Source organism: Leptinotarsa decemlineata, unplaced genomic scaffold (assembly GCF_025532065.1).
Source record: "Leptinotarsa decemlineata unplaced genomic scaffold, Ldec_3_MD MMD2_tig00000251_RagTag_RagTag, whole genome shotgun sequence".
Taxonomy (NCBI): domain Eukaryota; kingdom Metazoa; phylum Arthropoda; class Insecta; order Coleoptera; family Chrysomelidae; genus Leptinotarsa; species Leptinotarsa decemlineata.
The window spans coordinates 1159100-1181558 of record NW_027412547.1 but is presented as its reverse complement, the minus strand read 5'-3'; the positions used below and the strand labels follow the sequence as shown (position 1 = coordinate 1181558).

Genomic DNA, 22459 nt, shown 5'->3' with positions numbered 1-22459 from the left:
CTAGACCATAAATTACACATATCGAAATAACGTGAAATATACCAAGTAACAAACAGATAAAATTTATGTCAAAATGCTTCTAAACATCTACGTCGTTCACGATATCTCATGTTCCACTTGCACATATTCCACGAAAATGAAGCATGTACAATTTCAAAAACAGATAAAAACCCAACTTTCTCTCTATAGGTTACTAAAAGTTCATAAAGAAGGCAACCCTATTAAACCAGTCTGCTCCTATATCGATGCCCCTTGCCAAAACGTTGCATCCAAGTTAGTCGAAATAATTCAAAAGTTCACCAATTTCAATTCAAAATATAGCAGTGAAAACTCGAATTCCTTGATAGATAATATAGAAGACATCAAACTCGATAATACCTATAAACCTATTTTCAACAGCCTCAGTGGCAATAAAGAAGTCACAATGAAAATGGAAGACGATCAGAATTCACGTAACACGATATTTGAATATCTGCCTCTCAAACAACAAACACAATTTTTAATGTATCACAAACCTAAACGTACAGATATTACAATTCGCAATCAATCTATGCACTCATACTCATCAGAATGGCTTATAAAAAATTCATTCGGAAAACTGAGAGCGAGATTATCCATAACCCTAATAAGTTGTGGTCATTCATTAACAAGTCAAAATATACGAATGGAATCCGAGATGAAATGTTACATGAAGGCAAGCTACTCGATAATCCCTCAGATATTCTTGATGGTTTTGCAGATTTCTTCAGTGGTTCTTATATAGTGTCAACATCAAGTGACCATGCGAACAAAAGTAGTGATATCCCCAGCTTAGTAATTTAGTATTATAACTTTAGTATTGAAGATGTTTATCATACCTTAAAAAAATTAACGCCTAAATTTACCGATCATGTTCCAGCATTCATCATTAAAGATTGTGCCTCAGCTCTGGTTTAACCACTATCAACTCTAATTAATATATGCCTGAAAACTGTACCATCAACTGTACCATCAATATGGAAAATGTCGAAAGTCTGCCCAATTTTCAAAAAAGGAGATAAAAAATTACAGACCAATCTCTATCATATGCAACTTTTGTAAAGTGTTATAGACGCTTCTTGAGAAGACAATCTATTGTCATGTGACAGCTCCAATCAACTCGGTTTCATGAAAAATAGTTCAACCACCACCAATCTTGTAACAATCTTGTATTGCAGAGGGTATTGATTGTCAGTCTCAGACTGATGTCATATACACTGATTTTTCTAAAGCGTTCGACAGACTTGACCATATTATCCTGCTCAACAAGCTTTCGACTTGACAATAAGCAGTACGGCCAAATCAATGACCTCAAGTCTATCGAATATATAGCCACATCTGGTGTACCACAAGGATCAAATCTAGGACCCCTACTGTTCAATATGTTCATTAATGATATCGAAGCTGAGATTGATATCAATTTCCTTTTATACGCAGATGACTTGAAACTCTGTCACAATATAACATGTTCTAATTATTGCGAACGTCTCGCCCTGAATTTGAATCGCGTTGCTACATGACGTCGGGAAAATAATCTATCTCTCAACATATCCAAATGTAATGTAATGTCTAACTCGCTGAAAACGAACTTGAATTTACACAACTACGTCATAAGCAATCAAGTTCTGGAGCGTACTGACACACTCACTGATCTAGGTGTTACTTTTGATTCATCCCTTTCTTTCAATAAACATATTGACACTACTTTAACAGCAGCTTATCGCATGTATGGATTCTTAGTTAGAAATATAAAAGACTTCGAAAAAGCTTCAACATTGAAATTACTTAATTTCATTTTTGTTTGATCTAGGCTGGAATATGCATCTGTCGTGTGGAGTCCCTACTATCAGGTTCATATCAATCAACTAGAAGCCCTACAGAGGCGCTTCCTAAAATATATGTCTTTTAAACTTTAAGACACGTATCCTACTGTAGGAATACCCTACTATGAACTGCTTATAACTCATAATTTTTGAAGTCTCGAGGTAAGGCGTATATATTATTCATTTCTTTTTTTATTCAAGATCCTAAACAATATCATCACCTGCTCTCAACAGTTACATATGTTGAATTTTTGGGTTCCTAGACGGTCATCTAGGAATAGTGTCACATTTTATCTCATCACTCCGCGTACAAATATAATGAAAAAATCTCCAATTTATACAATGTGCGATACCTCTAATTCTGTTAGTCATCTCCAGATCATACAAGTCAAAAGACATTTCTTACCTAACTGACAGTTCTGTTTTTATGTTTTTTATTATATAGATTCACAAATTATATTATATAAGTACATATTTGTAAACGCCACTGTTACTTCCTATTCTGTAATTGGGTTCATCCTGTAGAATAGTGTATGGAATAAATAAATAAATAAACTTGCAGAATACCACTCCATGATACAGAGACCTATAAATGTACCGCAAAACCAGTCAAACTTTCAAAAATAATTGAACAGAATCGAACAGGTTGCCGTCAATAATGAATATAAAACCTCCATCGTAGACAAAATACTAAAACAAACACAAAACCGCAAAACTGCAAGTTTAATCTAGCCTCGAATCAAAGGAAATAATGAGGGAAACTAGGCATGTAGCTTTCAAGACAAATAATAACACAACACAACAAAGTTTTTGTTTCGGAGTTGAAATTAGATGATTTTAATGTATTTCCACGTGTTAAAACCGAAAGTGACCATAAAAATTATATATTAGCTCGTGTTTTCAAGATATAGTATCATTATATTATATATATATATGTATATTGAGTTTTCAACAAATGAAATAATTCATCACCAACAGTTGGTACACATGTTTGTTTACATAACACCCCTCTCATCAGCTGTTCTTAAGTGAGTAAACATAACCTATGTGAGTATGTCAATTGTACGCACGTGGTTGCTATTGAAATTATCGTGTGAAGTTGATTTTTAAATTAATTTAAGTGCTGATCTGAAATGCCTCGAAAGTGTGTGAATTGTGTCGATAGCTTTTGCTATATATGTGGTGAAATAACATTTAAGGCTCAGAAACGTAAAAGGACACCTATCGTTAAGACAGCCTATGAACATTATTTTGGTGTGAAAGTTGGGGACCAAGATAAATCATGGGCTCCTCATATATGTTGTAATTCTTGTTCCGTCATATTGCGAGAGTGGCTGAAAAATAAAAACCGGGCAAAGGCTTTTGCAGTACCTATGGTTTGGCGTGAGCCTACCAATCATACAGACGACTGTTATTTCTGCCTAACTCCTCCCATTAAGCAAGGTTTATCTATGAAGAAAAGAGAAACGGTTAAATACCCTAACCTCCCATCTGCTCTTCGGCCTGTACCACACTCAGACAATTTGCCAGTCCCTTCTCCACCCCAAAACTATGAAATTTTAGAGGAAGGTGATGAAGACTGTTTAGAAGGAGCAACCCATCCTTCTACATCCTATGACCCTGGCCATGGACCAGAAAGGACAAGCTTTTAAGTACTTGAGAGCAAAGTTTCCCAGGTTGAGTGATGCTAAAGTCAAGAAAGGCATCTTTATTGGGCCTTAAATCCGTGAAATCGTAAATGATCCTGCTTTTGACATGATTTTAACAGGAAATGAAAAAAGAGCCTAGGAAGCCTTCAAGGGGGTTGTACATGGGTTTTTAGGTAACAAAAGAGATGATAACTTCACAGCATTGGTTAAAGAGCTTCTTCAAGCTTACCACCAACTTGGATGCAACATGTCCTTAAAAATTCATTTTCTTCACTCTCATCTTAATTTCTTTCCACAAAACTGTGGAGCTGTGAGTGACGAACATGGAGAAAGATTCCATCAAGACATTGCCTTAATGGAACAGAGATATCAGGGCCGTTGGAATGAAGCAATGCTTGCAGACTACTGCTGGTCTGTGTGTAGGGATGCTCCAGAAGTGTTTTATAAAAGACAAGCTAAACGACAGCGATCTTACAATGAATCGGATGGACTTAATTGAAATTTGGTGGTACAAACTTCTTTTATTTGTCAAAACACTAAGAATAATGTTTTTTTTATTAATTTTGTACTTAAAATATTCTAAAAGAAACATAACAATATTGTTTTATTTACTTTCACTTTTCACGTATAGTATAACTACTCTTTAAGATTAAATAGGTACTGTGTATCTCAAAAACCAGAGCTAATAAAAATTTTTCATTGTTATTTTCGTTTTTATCACCCCAAAATTAGTAGAAATTGACTAATTTAGTGTAGGAAACATTCAAAAAATATTTTTTTGTTGTGTTGTGTAATTTGCATTCATCTGTCACGGAACAGATTAAAAAAATCAAATCTAGGGTCTACAAGCTCAAGTGCGATGACTGCAATGCCTCATATATATAGGCCAGACTGGCCGCAGTTTCAATCAGGGATTCGAGGAACACTTGAGAAGTTACACATTGAATTACCAAGATGCCTACTACGCCAAAATTAGGAAATTCTACACATTCAACTGAAAAGTCTGAAATGAAATATATAGAATTTATAGAAATCCAAAATTATCTTGCTAATGAACACAACATTGTTCTGAATGATCAGATAGTTCTCCAGTCATCAATAACGTTATTACTGACTTCCCAAATGCTCCTTGATAGGTACCTCTTTCTGCCTACTAATGCAACTTTTACTACTTAAGAAGATAACATCATAGTTTATAACTCGCTTAAAAGATGACACATTGTGTATAAACAGCTGTTAGCATCAAATGTTAGTGTTGTGTAAATCGTGAAGTATTATTTTCACCCTACCCATTCAATTTTACATTGTTGTATTCCTAGCTGAAGCATGCTGAGCCTAGCATGGATTATGATATGTCATGAGCTTTTTACGGTATCAAACCCAACCTACATTCTGATTGATTTCTATTTTCAGCCTTACGAAGACGACGACATCGCAGGATCCTTAGGACCTTATCACGATTCGGACTCAGATGATGAAGGTCCCCAACTCAACATTCCTTGTGGAAGGAAAGTCCGCATGGAAGTTGTGAACGATTATTGATAAAGATGACTTCATAGAGAATTTCTTTTTTTGAATCATGTGATTACCGAAAATCATTGAAAACTGATACAGGGCGAGCAGTCAGGGTGAATGTGATTTACTATTCTATACAGTGTGCTTCAAAGTAAAAGAAAACAAATGGAGAATTTGATCATATGGTAGCCGGTTGTGTTGAGGTGGTTGGTTCGCTCTAATCACTCAATCGACCACTGTGTGAACCGGTGGTTCGAACCGCAAGGCTGGACGATGAATTTTCACTTCCTATCGTCCAACCCATGCTAGGAATCACACGTTAAAACGTAAGACCTCGTTAGTCCTTAGCTCGCACATGTTTCGACTGGGATAGCTGGTTAACGGAAGAACAGAAACAGATACATGCTGGAGTTCAACTTTTCAAGTTTATATTTAATTCTTTTCATAAAAAATTAACGAAATGAAGAAGAAATAATGGACAAAAATATCTTTCTAGCGACAAAATGCCATTCTATTCGAAATTATTTAGGAGATTGCTATATTTCGAGATAATCAATGGGGGTGATGTTTTTTTAACAAAAATTGTCATATTTTAGTATTTTTTTTAAATTATCAGTAAAGAGAAAAATGAACTCAACTACACTTCATTTGGACCGCACTGTATAAAATGTATGTGAATCGTATCAGAATGTGATAAAATAGTAGATTTAGATGAACGATTAGACTCGAAATCTCCGTGATTTTTATACCTAGAATTCATAGAGTATCATAATCTTCGAATAATTAGTTTTAACTTTTCAGAAAGTGAAGAATGGAGATGATTGTTTTTTCAAGGACTGTTTCAGTTCTGACGAAATACTTACAAAACGTGCATGTTTTGTCACATAGAGAGTTTTTGGGTCATTTCAGAAATAACGGTAGAGTCATTAACAATTTTTCAGATTGCTAAATTTGAGAAGCCTTTTTTCAGTAAGAAACATAAGACTTGAACATTAAATAATAATAATAATAATAATAATAATAATAATAATATTTATTTACAAAAGAACATTTTTTACATGATTATAGAATATGGAAAGTATTACATTTTAAACAAATATTTCAGAAATACATTTTTCTATATAGGCTCTTGAAGACCCTCTCCATGGGTAAACTTAACCATACATATACGCAACAATGAATAAAAAGATAAACACTGCTCATATTCCAGTATAATTTTTTGAATTTTTGAAAGTAGAAATATTCTCAATAATAACAAACACACACAAAGAGAAGAAAAACGAATAACTATAGAATTGGTTCCTCAATTTCCAATCTACTCGGAAAAACATAGACATTAAACATTAAAGAATATTACTGGAGCTTTTTCCCAACCCCAAATCGTTATTTTTACACATCGACACGTGTTTCGATCACCAAGTGATCATCTTCAAGAGGAAGAGGAAGAGTAGTTTCATCTTCCTCTTGAAGATGATCACTTGGTGATCGAAACACGTGTCGAGGTGTAAAAATAACGATTTGGTGTTGGGAAAAAACTCCAGTAATATGTATTACTACACCAAAGGTTCCAAACAGTACATCATAAATTAAACATTAACTATCTACAGCAAAGGGAAAAAAATTTCATTGTAAAAAATGGAATGAATCATTTAGGAGTATCAATCAGTTCATGGAAAATATGTCTATTTTCTGAAAGTATCCATTTTTTGACTTCCCTCTTCAAACTGTATTTGTTATGGATCGCTTTAAGAGAATTTTGCATTGTGTTGGACAATTCTGGTCCTAAATATGTAAAACATTTCTGCCTGATGTCAAGAATTTGTAACTCGATATATAATGAATCAGAAGAAAATCGAAATGATTTGCGTTATATTATTTTCAAAATTCGTTTTTGCACATTTTCAAGGGTTTTGGCAATTGTTTTGTTTGCTCCACCCCAACCAAGTATTCCATATTGCAGCAAGGATTCCACTAGTGCATAATAGAGGATCCTGAGCTGTGTAACAGAAAGTATTTTTCGTAATTTATGAAACTTGAACATTAGCCCTCGGAGTTTATTTTTCAACTTTTCGATGTGTATATCCCATCTCAATACAGAATCCACAAAAATACCATGATGCTTTAGTGACAGTACTAGTTTGACATCTTGGTTATTAATTTTTATTGACTCATATGGGGTAATAAATACATTGTATTATGATTCAACTCATGCTCCTCTGGCGAAAGATGGTTCACAAATGTCGAATTGGCATCTCACAGTTCTACGTTATTTTAATCTTTTGAAGAAATTTATCTGTTCAACCAATGTTAAATCTAGAATTTTCTTGAAAGATTAAAGATCCATGAACTCCACCAGGAGCTATACTTTCCATTATTACTACTATTTCCGAATCATTCCTGTACTTAGATGCATTTGTTAAGTATCAATTCGAATGAAGTCATCTCTTTCTGAATAATCCATCATTGTTATTACATATAGGTTACATAGTTGTTACAAACAATTCAATGTACTTGATATTATGTAAATATTGTAAAATATGATTTATATTTCTGAAATTCTAGAGGAAACGCTACTTCCACTTTAGTGGAATAGTGCATAGGTATTGAAATTGGCGTTTTTTAAGCGTTTTCTTGATAGAGCTGAACATTTTTGGAGCATCTAATTATCTAAAAATTTATCGGAAAATATTCCGAATAAAATGAAGAATTTGTGAAAAAATTTATGGGTAATTTCTTTTTTCGATGCTCACCTTTGGAATTTCGTCACCTCTGAAAGATACAGACAGATATATATATAGATGTATTTGTCTCTCAAAAAATGTTAATATTTCCAAATGGCAACATCAAACTGCATGTATTCATTAAAGAGGAGTTTGAAATAAAATTATTTTCTTGAATAGTACTTTATAATACAACACTATATTCACAACATGATAATCTACTGAAAATGATGAGAATTCCAGGTTTGTATTGAAAAAAATTTCTCATGGAGAACCTGAAAACACAAAACATCATAGTGAAAGAGTATAAAAGAAATTTGAGGTAGTATTACTTCAAACGATCTTCAATGAGGAAACCTAGTTGAAAAGAGTTACCTCTAACGCGTAGCTGAATTTTTCATTCATAGAAAATTTTATGTTTCTTGAGAAGAATTTTACTCGAAGCTTGATCGAAAATAGATTGCGAAACTCAACACATTATCAATCAGAGACTGTTTGGATAGGAAATATAGTTATTCTTTGTAAAGGGTTAGCTGTAAGAACGCAAAGATGTGTATTTAGAAATATAAAAATCGATAAATGTGAGTTTTCTATTATTTAATGATGAGTGTAGTGGAAGCTGTTTCATAACAGTACCTAAAAACTCTACATCACGATGAAAATGAACAGACTGTGAAATTATATGAATATAATTGAAAGAGAAAACAGTAGGATGGCAAATATTTTTTGGAATATTTGAGAGGATCGGAAAACTCCTTGAAAATACTTCATATGGAACTGCAATTGTAAATATGTTACCCACTCAAAAAAAATACTGGTACAATCAGCTACTACAACCAGAGCCAAAGAGAAAGAAAATATTTACATTTCCATCTCTATGCTTCAACGAGTTACAATAATCTTCAAAAAGCAAGAAATTTTGAAAAACTGAATAAACAATATATTTTTAGGAGTGATTAACTTTTGAGAAGGAAAGTTTTTGGCTTTCTACTACTCCATCTTGATATAGGTAAAAAATGTGTTAATCTTTCAAAGAAAGAAAGACAGCAATACATTTCAAAAGATGTAACTCTATACTTTCTTTCTTTGAAATATTTCTACATTTTTTGGAGTATATAGCAGAAAGCCGAAAAATTCTTTCTCAAAAATTAATCACTCACAAAAATATAACCGTTTCACTTCAAACAACATTCCTTTGGCTGGGATTTATTCAAATAAGATAATGAATGTTATTACGATGTCTTTTATTTCGCAGTATCTTTGCTTCTACTTCACAGTATACGTGCTTCTGCTCCACAGTATGGCCTCCTTCCTCATACACACAAATCTTACAGTTCGTCTTACTTTTACACACGACACGTCTGCGGTTGTGTGTTCCACAAGGTTTCGTGCGTAGGTCCAAAAATCTGCCAGTAAGAACCGAAATGAGAAAAAAATAGGATTACCAAGCAGAATCGGAGGTCCGAAAATGACCAGAATGAGAATCATAATGAGAAAAAGCATAGGATTTCGAGGTCAAACTCTGCTTCTCTACTTCTCTTCTTCTTGTTCTTCTGCAACTATTTATTTGATGTATCTGTCGTTCTCTCTTAGATTAGACTTCAAGGAAAATGTTATAGGGCTTGCTTTTGGAAACATTTCTACCCATGAAACTTTTATTTCATTATCATATGTTTCCGAAAGTTCTGTATCAGTTGTTTTCAACTTTTTTTTTCACCAAATTCATCTCTATTGATATATGATGGAATCGGCCGATACTTGATGAAAATCCATAACTAACGTATTCCAAAAACACTTTATTGCCTTGATATAGCATAGGACAGTGGTATAACTGTAACCTTGATATAGATTAGGATAGTGGGAGATTTGTAACCTTCATGTTTTCTTTTCACCGAATTGATCTTCATTGCCTTGATATAGTATGGGATGATAGTAAAACTGCAATTGTTTTCTTTCCGTCGAATTATTCTACATTGCCTACATTGCAAGCAGTGGTAGAATAATTGTAAACTTGATATAGCATGTGGTAGTGGGATAATTGTAAAAATGCACTTGTGAACCGAAATTTATGCGATTGATTTTTTCACCCAATATGACACCATCTATATTTTGAGTAATACACAAGAAACTTTTATAGGATTTCCCCAAGGCATAGTTTTGGGGTCAATTTCATTCAACATATATGTTAATGGACTATATTCAATCAGGAGCAGAGGTGAAATATTGAGCTTCGCAGATGATACAGCAATTTTTTACAAGGCAAATTGGGCTAGACCCAAAAGACTGGGGTTGGAAGTTGGTCGACAATGCATTAAAACCTATTCAGACTTTACTTCCACCTGCGCCGAAAAAACTGCTGAACACAATTTTTTGCAACTGTAAAAAAGGCGCTAAATGAGGTTGTAAAAAATTTGGACTGTTGTGTTCTCTGTCATGTACACATTGTCAAGGCCAGTCATGTTCTAATGCTGAATCACCAATAGTGGAGGATTCATTTGATAACAACGAGGAAACACGCGATACATCAATCTTGACGCAGTTTACCTACAACGGGGATGAACATCAAGAAGAAGAAGACCAAGAAAAAGAACGACAAGAAGTATTTGAAGGTTATGACTCAGATGAATATTTTTTACATTTTTTAAATTTCAATCGCTTTTATAATTCCAAGTCCTTCCTAATATATTTCATTATGCAAGTTTTCAATTTGACAGAATCACAACAGACATTTGGAATAGGCCTACTGGGGAAACCACGTTAAAAAAAACGCGCTAAGTACACTACCTCATAGGTGGCGTGAAAACGTGTGCATATAATGACGATTACAACTTTTGCAACTTTTGACTCGTCGTATCTCAGAAACAGTGACTCTAAGAAAAAGAAGTATTGATAAATTTTTTGTAGAGAATTTCATGGGCTATAATTTTCATCTGAAGTTGATTTATGATAAAACTTACCGTTTTCCTGAAAATCGCGAAAAACCATTTTTTTTTTCGAGATTTCCGACTTTTGACCTCGAATAAATTTTTTCCAGGCATCGCAATTATTCGGAATTTCAAATTCTCGTTTTCAACTATGTTTTGAACAATTACACGCGTTTGCAGCTTGTTGGAAATTTATGTACCTTCCAATGTCTAGATTGACCGGATTATCAGAACACAATGACTTGTTCTAGCGTGAACAAACCTGTCATGAAAACGTTTAAAGTCGTGAAGAAATAAGCCCTCTACAAGAAGAGTAGTTGTAGAATAAGAGCGCAAGGAATACCATACTGAAGGAAAAACGGTCTTTCCACGTTAAGGTGAATGTTGGAAATTGTCCAGTGACAACTACCACTATTTAGGAACAATTACTCGGTATGGATTATACGATTATGTTTGAATTAACTTCCACCGATGGCTCAACCAAAATGCATTCTCAATCTGACCGTTTCAGCTTTGGAAATAATTCACTTCGGTACATTACTACATACACTACTATGGGTGAACTGAAGTGAGTATTGCCATCGCACCTTCTAGGGCTGAAGATTTTTCCTTCACCCACAGGTAACGAGAATTTGTGATTCAAACTGATACATGTCAGATCATTAGTAGTAGAAAGATTTCAGTCTCACAGTCAGTGGGGTCCAATCACTAATGGACAAATCAAGTAGCGACATTACCCGCATTTATGAGAATTTACTGAAATAGTAACTTCTTGATGTTCGCAGCACCATCTAGGAGGCAGATTATTCTTCATTGAGATAGAATGCTATGGAGTTAGTTGGTGATTCATTTTTAATTCAACGTTTTTTCAGGAATAAAAATGAAAACCAGAAAACAACTAATCAAATGTTCTTGACTTTTTTCGAAATCACAAATGAGTACAAATCAGCTAAATGAAGAATCACGAGTAGTTATCAGCTATAATATCCCAAGGACATTGATATCTAACGAAATAATTTTATCACAGTTTTCGAAAGCACGTTATTTGGTAACATCCCGACGCCGAAGACGGAGGGATGTTACCTAAAATAACGTGCTTGAGGAAGTTGTGATAAAATTATGAGTTATTTATCAATGTTCGAGGGATATTCGGTGAGAAAATTTTTTGCAATTCGAACAAAATTATTTATTGAACACACAGTTATTAAAAGAACAATTCGTATAATGATATTCCGTTGATCTTGCTGTATTTGCCTCGGTTACTGCATAGGTGTTTCCACGCATACTATTGATTATTTGGTTATGATGTTCCTGAGCTTGTTTTGCATTTAGTGGGATCTGTTTGTAAATTTCTTCGTGCTGCGTCGCGTGCATTCCGCGCTTGTTTGAATGCAACACTTTTAAAGGGGTCTAGCATGATATTATACTCCTTGTAATACTTTTCTTGTAATAATTTGCTTGTTATATTCCATACGGTTTTAACAGTAGCCTCCTTAAACTCTGTGCTATCCTTTTTTCTCATATTAATCGCCCAATCCTTGAGTATTAATGCAAGCTCTTCGAGAGTACGATTTCCATCCAATTCATATTTTCTGGCGTCACAAAACTCCATAAATATTTTCCAAGTGTATTTTTTGGTGTATTTTCTTCAATGATTTTGTCAATTGCCGCATCATTTTGAACACCAAAGCGAGGAAGTGACATTTTCGAAATAAATTGAATTACTGAAATGTCAAACAACTTTATTGTGTTGGTTGCTTAGCAATGTCATGACATAAGTGATAACTACCCGTGAAAACTATCCATGGGTAGTTATCAGTGTAATGATGGTTTCATTGGTTATTTCGACACACATGATTAGAAATAGACAAATTTGATAGGATAATTTTTTTGGCAAAAAATTTTCATAGAAACTACAGATATACACTGTGTCCAAGAAAACAATGAACAGCATGGGGATATTGGAAACGGTAAGTGCACATTTGTGTGCCCAATAATATGTCATTTATGCCATTTAGGAACCAAAATTTGGGAATTTCGTTTTTATATGCTCCTAGCTTTATTTTTGAAGTAAATGTAAAACAAAGAGAACTTTGCTATGGCCACTTTAAAGAAACATCATCAACTTTGTGTTTTTATATGGGCCAAAACTTAGGTATACCCTGTATACGACTACATTTTTCACTGTGAATACAGCAACGTATCACGCAATATGATTTCGTAACCATTTCTAGCGCAAAATGAAAAGTGATTACTTTACCTGCTTTTCTTCAATTTTAGATAGTACGCTCTAGAAAAAATGACACATAATGTTCTGTTGTCATAATAAAACTGTTGTTTGGTAGGATTTTTGACATTTTACCGTTCCTACTTCTACATCTTGTTATATACCCAATTTGTGTCAAAAATGGAAAACGGCAGCTTTTCGAATACTGAAAAATTTCATATGTTGTGATATGTCATACAATGGTACAAACAAGCTTGATAATTTCGGGAGTTACTTCTCTGCAATGCCTCATGATATTCTCTCTCAAATCTTCTAATGTTGTTCATTCTATCTCAATCACTTTGGACTTCAAATGACCTCATAGAAAAAAGTCTACAGAAGTGAGATTCGGAGATAATAATAATAATAGGTCTTTATTCCCATAATGATACATTGAATAAACGGGAAAGGCTGAAGATCAGTTGGTTGCACCAAAAGATGCAACCTCTGTTTTTCATCTTAGGCCAAAAAAAAAGAACTATATATACATGTATACACAATACATATACACATATATGTACCCATATACACACATACACATATGTAATGCAAAAAAACGAAAAAAAAAATCGGCAGAAAAAATAACAGAGAAAAATATTCAAAACTATTTACAAATTGTTGAGTGAAAGTACTAAATATATAATTGACATAATAGTATATTAAACATAATTATAAACGGTTAGAAAAAAGAAGGTAGTAATGTTACAAACCACCATTCTTATTGACAATGAGTGTACATTAGATTTCGTTCAAATATTTCCGTTTCAATGCTCTTTTGAATTTTTTCAAAGACATCAGTTTAAATTCATCAGAGATTGGTATGAAAAAGATTTTTTGAATAATTCTGTACGGTGTATGGGGGGTGTTAGTCTTCCCCTGTAACGAATATTGATATTGTGGACATCTGAACGGTATGACAATTTCTTATATAAATATTTGGGAGCTTTTTCAGTGATAATTTTATGATATAGACAAGCAGCATGTAATGATTGCCGTTTTGCCATATTGAGCCAGTTGGTATCTTTGAGTTTATGAGATATATGTTGGCCACGTTTGATGCCGTGTATTAGACGTAGACAATTGTTTTGAACAACCTGAATTCTACTTTTATCTTCATAATCAATGCATGGCCCATATACTGTGCTTCCAAAGTTAAATCTGGATAATACAAGAGATTCACAGAGTATGGTTTTTACTTTTTTGTTGAGACATTATCTGTTGGTATAAATTTGTTTGATGTTCATATAGGCAATACTGATGCATTTATTGATGTGATGTTTGAATTTCAAGTTTGAATCAAGGATGATACCTAAATTTTTTGCATGTTCAGTCGGTGCAACCACATCCTTGTCTACAGTTAATTGAAAGCCATTCAGTTCTCTCTTAGCCCCAAAGACCAAAACTGAACTTTTACTAGCATTGATTTGAAGACAATGCTGCGCAGAGGTAGAAATCAATGAGGCTATGTCTTCATTTAGCATCTGCATTGCAGTAATCATGTCCGAAGGGTGGAATGAAGGATGTAATTGTGTATCATCAGCGTATAGGTTTATTTTGGAGTATTTGATTACGTTCACAAAGTTTGAGGTATATAATATAAATAGAAGAGGACCTAAAATCGAGCCTTGTGGAACACCGCGATTTATCTTCAATGGACTGGACACTATGTTATCTAGTTTGATTCTTTGCACTCGCTCGCTCAAATAGTTTTCAAAAAGTTGAACCGCGATATTTGACAAACCAATAGATTCGAGGATAGTGAGGAGAATAACGTGATTTATCGTATCGAAAGCTTTCGAAAAATCAAGCATAACAAGTGCTGTAGCTGAAGTGCGCTAAAAACATCATCTGTAATGTTCAAAATTGTCGTTTCACAGCTATGAGATGGGCGGAAGCCCGATTGTGTTTCTGGTAGAAGGTTTTTAGTTGAAACAAATATTGGTGGCCATTCTGTAGAGGACCTCTTTTGCCAATTCAGCGACCAGGAAAATGATCATCCAAAAATTGTCGCACTGGAGCTGCATAATGAGAAGGTTCACTATCCTGCTGAAAAACTATTTCGCTTTCGAATACATTTATATCCTCCTCAATTGCTCTATTGATGCACGGTATTATTAGATTCTCTAACATATCCAAATCGCTATGATGTGGTCACCTAAAAGTCCTGCCCAAACATTCAGTTTTTGAGGTCGTTGGGTATGAACTTGACGGTATAAATGAGGACTCGTATCACTCCATTATCGACAATTTTGCCGATTCACCTCTCCATTCAAATTAATCGTAAATTCATCCAAAAAACAAATTTTATTCAAGAAATTCTGATGCAAGTTGATCCGTTCAGTGAGACTTTTACAAAACTCGATATGTATATCGAAATCATCTTCGTTCAACTCATGAACTAATCTAATATTATGTGGATGCAAGAAAATATGCCGGAAAAATCCTTCCAAACCATGGATCAATGCCGAAATAATGTCACTCATACATCACAAAAAAAGACTTTGGGAAAGATACAAAAGATCGAAAGCCACAGAAGATTACCAAGCTCATCGAAATTTCTCAAAACACTTGGTATCAACAATACGATCTTCACGTCGCGAGTTCGAAGAATCTATTTCAGACTCAGGAAACAATAAAAAACTGTACAAGTTCATACGATCTAACCTGAACACCAAAGTAAGCATTCCGCTCCTACGAAAACCTTACGGTTCCTTGAGTTCTACAGACATCGAATCAACAGAGATTTTGACCGATTCTTTCACAAGCTTCTTCACGGTTGAGCCTCGAGATGACCAATTACAAACATTTATAGCAGAACGACTACGTGATAATCTGACTAATGTGACGTTTACTTCGGAAAAAATAAAAATAATTTATTGAACATTAAATCGAATTCATCTCCTGGTTTGGATGGAATGAGCCCCTTTTTTCTCAAAAAGGTTGCCGAAACTCCTGCTCTCCGTTGTCAACAATCATGTCAATCTCTTTCGCAAAACCCCCCTTTCCTCCGGGCTGGGAAGAAAGCATCTGTCACCGCTATTTTCAAAAGAGGCGATAAACTCAATTCAATTAACTACAGGCCCATTAGTCTTTTATCCGTACCTTTCAAAGTAATGGAATCCATCATCGTAGAGGATATTTCAGAATTTTCAACGAGAAACGCAATCATACCACCAGAAGAACATGGTTTCGTCAAAGGTAGATCAACCACCAGCAATCTACTACAGTGCATGAACGATTGGACGACAGCTTACGATAGGGAAATACCGACAGATATCGTTTATCTTGACTTTGCCAAGGCTTTCGACAGGGTCCCAGTGAGGAGGCTAATGCACAAACTTGACACACACTGTATTCGAGGCCAACTAAACCTATGGATTGAAAATTACATGCCAGATAGAACTTTCACGGTCAAAGTGGGTCACTCTTTTTCTCCGCACAGACAAGTCACAAGTGGAGTTCCCCAGGGATCTGTTCATGGCCCGCTCCTCTTCGTTGTTTATGCAAGTGATCTTGCTCCTCACATAAAGTCCAGCAAGTCGTTTTATGCCGATGATACTAAACTGTATGGAAATGCCTCAGTCGAACATCATTCCCTTCAAGAAGACCTCAACAATCCACTTCATACGTACACAATAAGCGGTCAATCGTTACGTACAGTGTCCTCACATGTAGACTTGGGAGTGACTATCAATACTGACTTAACTTGGTCCGAACATATAATATCCACATGCAAACGCGCGAACACACTGATTTACCTCATCCGCAAAACGTTCCTCCATCTATATCTATCATATTCAATTTCCATAAAACTCTACAAAACCTACGTTCGTCCAATCAGGGAGTATGCAGGTCCAGTGTGGTGTCCTGTTGTGGTGCGCGATAGGGACTTGTTGGAAAATGTACAGCGTCGAGCCACACGTATGACTTTTGGTGAAGTGCGTCCAACCTATCCCGAAAGACTGAGGATGGCACAAGTATTAGCTTGTTAGCAACAAGACCTAACATATAAATATATTAAACAAATCAAGACACACTCATAGAAACAATAAATCTAGAGAAGATCCAACACAAAGAATAGTACCTGATGTAATCCAAAAGCAGGCAAAAATTCTTTGAAATTATGTGGAAAAACTTGAGGTCTGCAATGTTGACTATCATAAGAACATGAAAGCTAATATTTTCGAAGAATGGTTTGAAACACATTGATCCCAAATGTGGATGCGAATAGTGGTAATAGTTCTTGACAACGCGACAGCTCTTCGAAGTACCGAATAAAAATTCGAGAAAAGATGAAATACAAAGTTTTTTATGGATAACAATCTGTATTTTAAAGATTACTATACCAAAAACCAACTACTTCGAGTTTTACAGACAAAAACATTTTTTGAAAAAGAGTATGCCCTTGAGAATATTGCTGAAAAGTATGGACACACCATACTGAGACCATATTGAGTAGAGTCAGGAAGATGATAGCACTGCCAGCTGTCGAAAGCGTTCGCAAATAATAAATAGGAGTTATAAAGCTTCAAATCCTTTTTATGATTTCCTCTCATGCAAATCTATGACTTTGTAGCTAGGTGTGGCAGATACCCAATGGAAAAAACAACAACTAACGTAGCTAATGCCGCGCAGAGAGTTGAAGTAAAACCATCAGGCAACTGTGCAACGTCTTCAACTAAGAAGATTCGTCGCACTATGAAAAGCAGAAATTAATTTCGTTTGGTCGATCCGACCAACCGATAGACCAGTTTCTGGGTGCTTGCTCCATCATCCGTACCGGGCACGGTCTTTCCAGAATGGTGTGAACCGTCTGAGTGTCACGACCAAAGAAATATAATTACAGCTAGTCATGGAATCTCTCTGCAGTGGATTCAGTGGGATGTTCACTGCGCCACCTGCAGACAAAGCCAGGAAACAACTCCACGAAGTACCTACAAAGTCGTAGGTCTGCATGAGAGGAAATGGGCAACCTTGAGCATGTCATAATGCACCTCTCCGGAATATTAATCAACATTGCGACTCCCACCCCGGAGTATGCTTGTGGAATTGTTTCCTGGCTCTGTCTGTAGGTGGCGCAGTAGACATCCCACTGAATCAACTTCAGAAAGATTCTATGATTTCATGAGATTTCATGCAAATTCCACACTGAAATGGTCGTTCTCCAGTATGTCTCCTTTCGTGATTCTTCAAAGTACTACTCTGAGCGAATGACTTCGGACAGAAATTACAATGGAATGGTTTCTCTCCAGTATGAGGTCTTAAGTGAACTTTCAATATACGAGACTCAGCGAAATACTTCAAACAGATATCGCACCTGAATTGTTTAGCAGGACCCGTAATAAGTGGGTCAAATCCTCACCGTGTATCAAGTTTGAGAGCTTTTTTTCATCATGGGTGAAGAAGTCAGTAACAAACATTTCTACACCTTGTGGCTCAGTTTTCACTGAGTCACTATCAAACGTTCCAAAATCAACAAAACGTTGGGGAAGTCATTTTAGATTTTATGTTTTAACTGCTGCCAAGTGTCACTTCCATAGAACAAGACAATGTCGTCCCTAAAACCCATTATTTCACATTCAGCTCCTATGATGAATAGATTGTTCATATAAACAGTGAACACGGCACCTTGTGGTATAGTATTTCCAATACCAATTGGAACAGCAAAAAATAATATGCCGACATAGGCGTCGGCATATTACTTTTCAGTGGTAGTTTTTCAGTTACTTATTCTTACAATCATAGCAATTGATCACCCATGAAACAGTTATCTCAACTGAATTTTTTCACCATGGGTAATTATGAAAAACTTCGAAATTTAAGGTAGTTAATTTCCGAGTCGAAAACTCTAAAATACAATAAAAACACAAATAATTACCGCAAGCTTTCTTTCATAGTGGCCCAAACCATTTCAATTGGATTGAACACACAATAGTATGGAGGCAAACGTAAGAGAATATGACCATGTGTTTCACACATCGAATCAATAATATACTCTTTTTTGAAATTACGTTGTTTTATGGTCGCCAGTAATACCATTTTCGTTGGAATCTTTTCGAGTATTTCCATGTCATGATTTCGCATGAAATCAACCATATCTGTTTTTTTTGTGTTATTGTTTGGTATTGTAGTCAATAACCGAGAATGATACGAAGCGTTATCCATAACAATAACCGAGTTTGGAGGAATATTTGGGAGAAGCTGCTCACTGAACCAGGTTTCGAATAAAGCCGCAGTCATATCTTCGTGGTAATCAGCAGACGAATCTTTTATATTTTTGGCCGACAGAAGCAAAGCGTTAGGCACGAAACCACTTCCATTCCCGGCATGCAAAATTATAACACAATTTCCCCTTGAAGAAAGTGTGTTCAAAGCACAATACTTGGTTACGTCTACCTAGCCATATTTGACATCATGGGTGTCAAACCAAGTTACGTCGAGGATTCTGCTACGAGATTCTGTCGGCCAAAAAAATTAAAGATTCGTCTGCTGATTACCACGAAGATATGACTGCGGCTTTATTCGAAACCTGATTCGCCTCAAATATTCTTGTCGGAGTTGAACAATGCATGTCGATTCCATTATGACCATCCGTTTGTTCAATTTTTTATATTTGAAACCACAAGACAATAAGACACCTGTTGGGTGGTGGTCTGGGAACATTTCTTCCATGTCGGGACTCGTGCAGGCATTATTGTTGTCCGGGTGCCTGTATTAAGAAAGCTAAGACCGCTTGCGCGATCTTCTACTGCTCAGCTGATAACTTTCCTAGAATTTGGACCAGCTCGTTTCCTCCGGCTTTCTGCGCCTTCGGTGCTGGTTTTCTTTGGGCTGGTTGCTGATGCGGCCTCTGGTTCTCCGCTTGTCGAGGCCTGTTCCAAGCTGTTGATGCTTGTCTAGGTTTTGGGAACATCCCACATCCCCTGTAGCTGGCTGGGTGCGCTTCTTAACAGTTCGCGCATTTTGCTGGATTCTCCTTTGGTTTTTTGCAGTCTCTGCTTTCGTGGTTTTCACCACATTTTACGCAGCGTGCCGTTGAATGGCCGCATCTCTGCGCATGTCCGAATGCCTCAATATGCGCATTCCCTCACTATGAGATTCACGCACGTTCTCAGTGCTTAGATCCGTTCTTCGTTTTTTGGCACTTTTACCAGGAAGAGCGGTAGCGTCGTTCTGGTGCGCCTGAATGTCATTCTGTAGCATTCAAGCACAGTGTATCTTTGTGCTGTTAGGTCGTTTGTGACGTTCTCCGCCGCCACGTTCTCGGGGATCCCGCGAATCACTGCGTGTAGCGGGATCTCTTTCTTCATAGTGTACGTGTGGAAGTCTATTTTCTCTCTTCCATGTATCGGGTGGCTTTGCGCCACTCCTCCTCGTTGTTGGTGTGGATATAAATTCAGTCCCTGGTTAGCTTCGCCTTGTTGTATCCTATTTTTTTGGCTTCGAGACCTTTGAAGATCTCGCTCCACCTATTACTGTCGTATACGACTATCGGTGGCGGCTTTGTCGGGTCTTTTTCCGGGTTTGTGTCATCCTTTGTCGAAGAGATTGGCACCCCTTCGTTTTTGTTTATGTTTGGCCATACTGGTGTGTTTATAGTTGGTACCACTTCGATTTCTGACGTCCTTTCTTTATCTGTCTCTGTTGGTAACCCTGCATCAATGGCTGCCGTTTCCTCCTCGGTCTCCATGACCTCGTGGTTATCTTTCTGTTTTTGTTTTTTCGATTCTTCCTCTTCTGTACGCCTGCGCGTTTTCCTGGTTTTTTTTTGGTTTCCACCCGCTGGAAACCGTACAAAAAACATTTTGTTGATTCTTAACTGAAGATTTGAGAGAGTTAGTTTTATTTTTTCGTGATTCGCCTACTAGGCATGCAAATTTAGCTTTATTATCGGTATCATAGTGGCGTTTGACATTATATTCTTGCATTTATTTTGATATTCATAACTTATTTATAAAACATTCATGGGCCGCAAGTAAGACGTCGGCGGGTCGCGGGTTGCCAGCCGCTGCTATAGAGCTAGGATTTGTGAGTATTTCGTTACTACCTGCTTCAAAGATGATGAATCACCATAATTGAAGTGAATGTTGGTACTTCTCAGAAATCATTTATTCTACCTGTAAATAAGCTCATTTCATTTTGGTTGTAATGACAAGTTACAATCAATTCAATTCAGTATAAATAGAGAACCAGGTTAGAGAAAAAGTCAGTTGTGATTGATTGTTGTTCTGATCTACTGTTGTGAACATAGTGCTGTTATCGTTGGAATTTAAAACAATAACTTTTTTTTTTGTTAAATTAGGTTTCTGTGTATTTTGGAAAATATTCATACAATTTTACAATGGCTAGTGGTGCATATGGAATGACAAATAAGAAACCCATCGAGACTGTGTCAAAAATATCTTTCAATTTGAATTTTGTCAAAGCTGAACCACAAGAAGCTGGTGAATATGGAACATTTGATAGTGACTCAGTGAAAATTGAACCAGGAGCTGAAGCATTTCCCACTGACTTCAACACTTCATGGTAGTAGTTTGAAATTTCACGAGAGAAGTCATTCTTCTTGAATCTTTCATTCAAAATGGTACGTAATGCCATACCGAGAAGCTATGGTGGAAATTTAACTACATCATTTCTGATGGTGATGCCGTTTCTGTGTTCAGATATTAACTCACTTAAAATAAATGTTGTTATTAGTAATACTGTTTCATTATATTTGTTCAAATGTTGTTTGTTCCGCATCTTTTTTTGAAACTTCATTCACGCGAATGAAGTTTCAAGCAAGCAAGTGAAGGAAAAGGTAATATTAGTATAGTAATATAGTATAGGTAATATAATGGTAATATAGTATAGGTAATATAGTATAGGAAAAGGTAATATACTAGTATTACCTTTTAGAGTACTCTACAGACAATTGTAGAATACTCGAATCTCGTAATGAAATATTGAATATTTTCAATTGAAAATACTAAACTGAAGATTCGCTGACAGTCGCTATCTATTTGCTCAAGGCAGTATTCCCGTACATCCAGGGACATAAACAACTACTTTCATAGCAAGAATAATTTCAACTGTTGGATGGTGAATCATTTGGTAGTCATTTCGAGTTATTGAGAGGATTCTCGCCGACGCTAAATACAGGGAATAAATTATCTATTCCAGAACGTTTTCCAACTGGGCCACTATTTTTTGTGTGTTGTCCAGCTTATCTCTTTCATAAAAAATAACTATGTTTCGCGAAAATGCTGATTGTACGTGTACGTGCGAGTGCAATTCATCTTGTTCTAACATCTTCCAAGGTTTCCAATAGTAAGTCATGGCTGACTGTATAGAAAGCATCAGATACACCCAAGAATATACAAATTGCTGGTTACATGTTCTTCATAGTATTATATATTTCATTAGTGAGACTAACAATCGCATTTGAGGTCAATTTTCCTGGGTGAAATCCATATTGCTGATAATATTATGTATTTATTCAAATAAGCGGTTATTCTGACTCTCATTGTTTTTTCGTAAAGTTCACTTTTACAAATCATACATA

General features: G+C 35.7%; 1 protein-coding gene across 2 annotated transcripts in view; it reads left to right on the top strand.

The window, feature by feature from the left end:
• LOC111512482 (sodium-dependent neutral amino acid transporter B(0)AT3) overlaps positions 1-6424 on the top strand; it is a 42563-nt gene extending 36139 nt beyond the window's left edge. The window contains exon 10 of one of the 2 annotated variants that reach the window (XM_074173467.1): positions 4904-6424. In XM_074173467.1, the coding sequence (XP_074029568.1) occupies positions 4904-5032 (129 nt within the window). In that variant the 3' untranslated portion in view covers positions 5033-6424. The remainder of the gene's footprint in view (positions 1-4903) is intronic. The other variant, XM_074173468.1, reaches the window with a different exon arrangement.
• Positions 6425-22459: the final 16035 nt, after the last annotated feature.